Raw genomic sequence first — 3,646 nt, forward strand, 5'->3', positions numbered from 1 at the left:
GATCAATGGAGACAGACATGGAAGCTTAATGTTAGGTATTATATGTTTCCTCAATGGAGACAGACATGGAAGCTTAATGTTAGGTATTATATGTTTCCTCAATGGAGACAGACATGGAAGCTTAAGTTAGGTATTTATGTTTCCTCAATGGAGACAGACATGGAAGCTTAATGTTGAGGTTATTAATATGTGTTGGCCCTTCCCAATGGAGACAGACCATGGAGCTTAATGTACGGTATATTTTATGTTGTCTCTTCTCTATGATGAGAGAATCCTTTGGTCTTAGCTAGTCACATGAAAGAGAAAGTTTAGATGTTTGAATGAGTTTGAATTCATGATTCTCTTTGTTGTCGTACTTCAGAGCAGAGCCCTGCAGTATGACATAGTACATTAGGCTGTTTTCTTTAGTTTGAAAAATAGTTGGCACCTCCAACTGCTTTTTTGCTATCTCAGTTCCAACATGAGCAGAGTATAAGGTTGAAGTCAGACAATTCAGGAAGTGAACTGAATTTCCAATTCAATTAATGAAAAAGGGCATATATTTTCAATGACTTCTCAATAAACTGAAAAGGAGAAGCTGTTTGGGATTTTAAATTCAAATCGCTTCCTGAATTTACTGACTTCAATTCAAATTGATCCAAACCCTGGCAGATGGTCATGGTCTAGACAGGATACAATTGATGTCAAAAGTAAAAAATACAAAATAAAGTATGTTAGCTAAACCTTACCCTTTTCCTAACCTTAACCTAMTATTCCGAACCGGCTACGTTAATTCTCCTAAACATGCTACGAAAAGTCCATTTTGACAAAAGCTGTATCCCTTCTAGACAAACACCTGGCAGATGTACATGTAAAATCACACTCAAAAGTGCCTGAATGAGAACTAAGGGAGTCACTTGAGTTGACGTTGACAAATAGCTGCCTGTCATAAGCATTACAATTACAATGTCAATGTACTTTTAATCAGTCTGTGTGCATACTTCAAGACATTGCATATGAGKGTGCAGTGAGATACCCGATGGGTTGGACCATTCGTCAATCATTTTGAAAAAACATACCCTTAAAAACTGGAAAATAACCAATCCTCCATTGTKWWMACAATGGAAATGTAAAATGCTTTATTATCAAATGCTTTATTATCTAAATGTTGAAAGTGCGTGGGGCGACGGAGAGAAACAAAATGGTGCAGGTTGAGGCCATGTGGCAGAGAGTGATGCGGGCGCTGGAGATATGTGTAGGAGGGAGTTATGAGAGAGAGAAAAACAGAGAGAGAGAGAGAGAGAGAGATGTGTAAGCAGGTGGGTCTGAGCAGGATAAAAGGCTGGTAAGCCTGTATCAAACAGACACGACAGACAGACAGACGAAGAGCAGACAGACAGGACAGACAAGACGACAGCAGACAGACAGCGAGACGAAGGCAGAGACAGAAGCAGCAGACGAGACAGAAGACAGACACTGAGTGAGTGAGTGAGTGAGTGAGTGAGTGAGTGAGTGAGTGAGTGAGTGAGTGAGTGAGTGAGTGAGTGAGTGAGTGAGTTATGAGTGAGTGAGTGAGTGAGTGAGTGAGTGAGTGAGTGAGTGAGTGAGTGAGTGAGTGAGTGGAGTGAGTGGAGTGATGAGTGAGTGAGTGAGTGAGTGAGTGAGTGAGTGAGTGAGTGAGTGAGTGAGTGAGTGGTGATGAGTGAGTGAGTGGTGGTGAGTGAGTGAGTGAGTGAGTGAGTGAGTGAGTGGTGAGTGAGTGAGTGAGTGGAGTGAGTGAGTGAGTGAGTGAGTGAGTGAGTGAGTGAGGTGAGGAGTGAGTGTGAGTGAGTGAGGGAGTGGGATGGGAGGTGAGGGAGTGAGGAGTGAGTGAGTGAGTGAGTGGGTGAGTGAGTGAGTGTACTGAGTGAGTGAGTGAGTGAGTGAGTGAGGGAGTGAGTGAGTGAGTGAGTGAGTGAGTGAGTTGGAGTGAGGGAGTGAGTGAGTGAGTGAGGGAGTGAGTGAGTGGGGAGTGAGTGAGTGAGTGAGTGAGTTTGAGTGAGTGAGTGAGTGAGTGAGTGAGTGAGTGAGTGATGGTGAGTGAGTGAGTGAGTGAGTGAGTGAGTGAGTGAGGGTGAGTGAGTGAGTGAGTGAGTGAGTGAGTGAGTGAGTGAGTGAGGAGTGAGTGAGTGAGTGAGTGAGTGAGGGAGTGAGTGAGTGAGTGAGTGCAGTGAGGGAGTGAGTGAGGGAGTGAGTGAGTGAGTGAGTGAGTGAGTGAGTGAGAGTGAGTGAGGGAGTGAGGGAGTGAGGAGTGAGTGAGTGAGTGAGTGAGTGAGGTGAGTGAGTGAGTGAGTGAGTGAAGTGAGTGAGGGGTGAGTGAGTGAGTGAGTGAGTGAGGTGAGTGAGTGAGTGAGTGAGTGAGTGAGTGAGTGAGTGAGTGAGTGAGTGAGTGAGTGAGTGAGTGAGTGAGTGAGTGGAGTGAGTGAGTGAGTGAGTGAGTGAGTGAGTGAGTGAGGGAGGAGTGGAGGGAGGGAGTGAGTGAGTGAGTGAGTGAGTGAGTGAGTGAGTGAGTGAGTGAGTGAGTGAGTGAGTGAGTGAGTGAGTGAGTGAGTGAGTGAGTGAGTGAGTGAGTGAGTGAGTGAGTGAGTGAGTGAGTGAGTGAGTGAGTGAGTGAGTGAGTGAGGTGAGTGAGTGAGTGAGTGAGTGAGGAGGAGGGAGGAGGGAGGGAGGAGGGAGGGAGGGAGGGAGGGAGGGAGGGAGGAGGGAGTGAGTGAGTGAGTGAGTGAGTGAGTGAGTGAGTGAGTGAGTGAGGTGAGTGAGTGAGTGAGTGAGTGAGTGAGTGAGTGAGTGAGTGAGTGAGTGAGTGAGTGAGTGAGTGAGGGAGGGAGGGAGGGAGGAGGAGGGGAGGGAGGGAGGGAGGGAGGGAGGGAGGGGGGAGGAGGGAGGAGTGAGGGAGGGAGGGAGGAGGAGTGAGTGAGTGAGTGAGTGAGTAGGTGAGTGAGTGAGTGAGTGAGTGAGTGAGTGAGTGAGTGAGTGAGTGAGTGAGTGAGTGAGGGAGGGAGGGAGGGAGGGAGGAGGGAGGGAGGGAGGGAGGGAGGGAGTGAGTGAGTGAGTGAGTGAGTGAGTGAGTGAGTGAGTGAGTGAGTGAGTGAGGTGAGTGAGTGAGTGAGTGAGTGAGTGAGTGAGTGATGAGTGAGTGAGGTGAGTGAGTGAGGGGAGGGAGGGAGGAGGGAGGAGGGAGGAGGGGAGGGAGGGGAGGGAGGGAGGGAGTGAGTGAGTGAGTGAGGAGTGAGTGAGTGAGTGAGTGAGTGAGTGAGTGACGTGAGGTGAGTGAGTGAGTGAGTGAGTGAGTGAGGGATAGGAGGGAGGGAGGGAGGGAGGGAGGGAGGGAGGGAGGGAGGGAGGGAGTGAGTGGTGAGTGAGTGAGTGAGTGAGTGGTGAGTGAGTGAGTGAGTGAGTGAGTGAGTGAGTGTAGTGAGTGAGTGAGTGAGTGAGTGAGTGAGTGAGTGAGTGAGTGAGTGAGTGAGTGAGGGTACTGTTGCCTACATCTCAACTGTAAAAGAGGAAGGAGGTTGGGGTACCGGACCCTCAGTGCTATTTGTCTTTTTCTGAATTTTTTCCGTATAATTTTAAAACAATACAAAACATCCACAGACAAACGGCAACATACAGACGCTCACCACATCAC

General features: G+C 48.2%; 1 protein-coding gene across 1 annotated transcript in view; it reads left to right on the top strand.

Moving 5' to 3' along the window:
- LOC112069231 (protocadherin Fat 2-like) overlaps window positions 1-3,646 on the top strand; it is a gene marked incomplete at its 5' end in the record, with an annotated part of 66,951 nt that overhangs the window by 40,251 nt on the left and 23,054 nt on the right. The window contains one exon of the mRNA XM_070438458.1: window positions 362-375. Within this exon, the coding sequence (XP_070294559.1) occupies window positions 362-375 (14 nt within the window). The remainder of the gene's footprint in view (window positions 1-361; window positions 376-3,646) is intronic.

Source organism: Salvelinus sp. IW2-2015, unplaced genomic scaffold (genome assembly GCF_002910315.2).
Source record: "Salvelinus sp. IW2-2015 unplaced genomic scaffold, ASM291031v2 Un_scaffold942, whole genome shotgun sequence".
NCBI lineage: Eukaryota > Metazoa > Chordata > Actinopteri > Salmoniformes > Salmonidae > Salvelinus > Salvelinus sp. IW2-2015.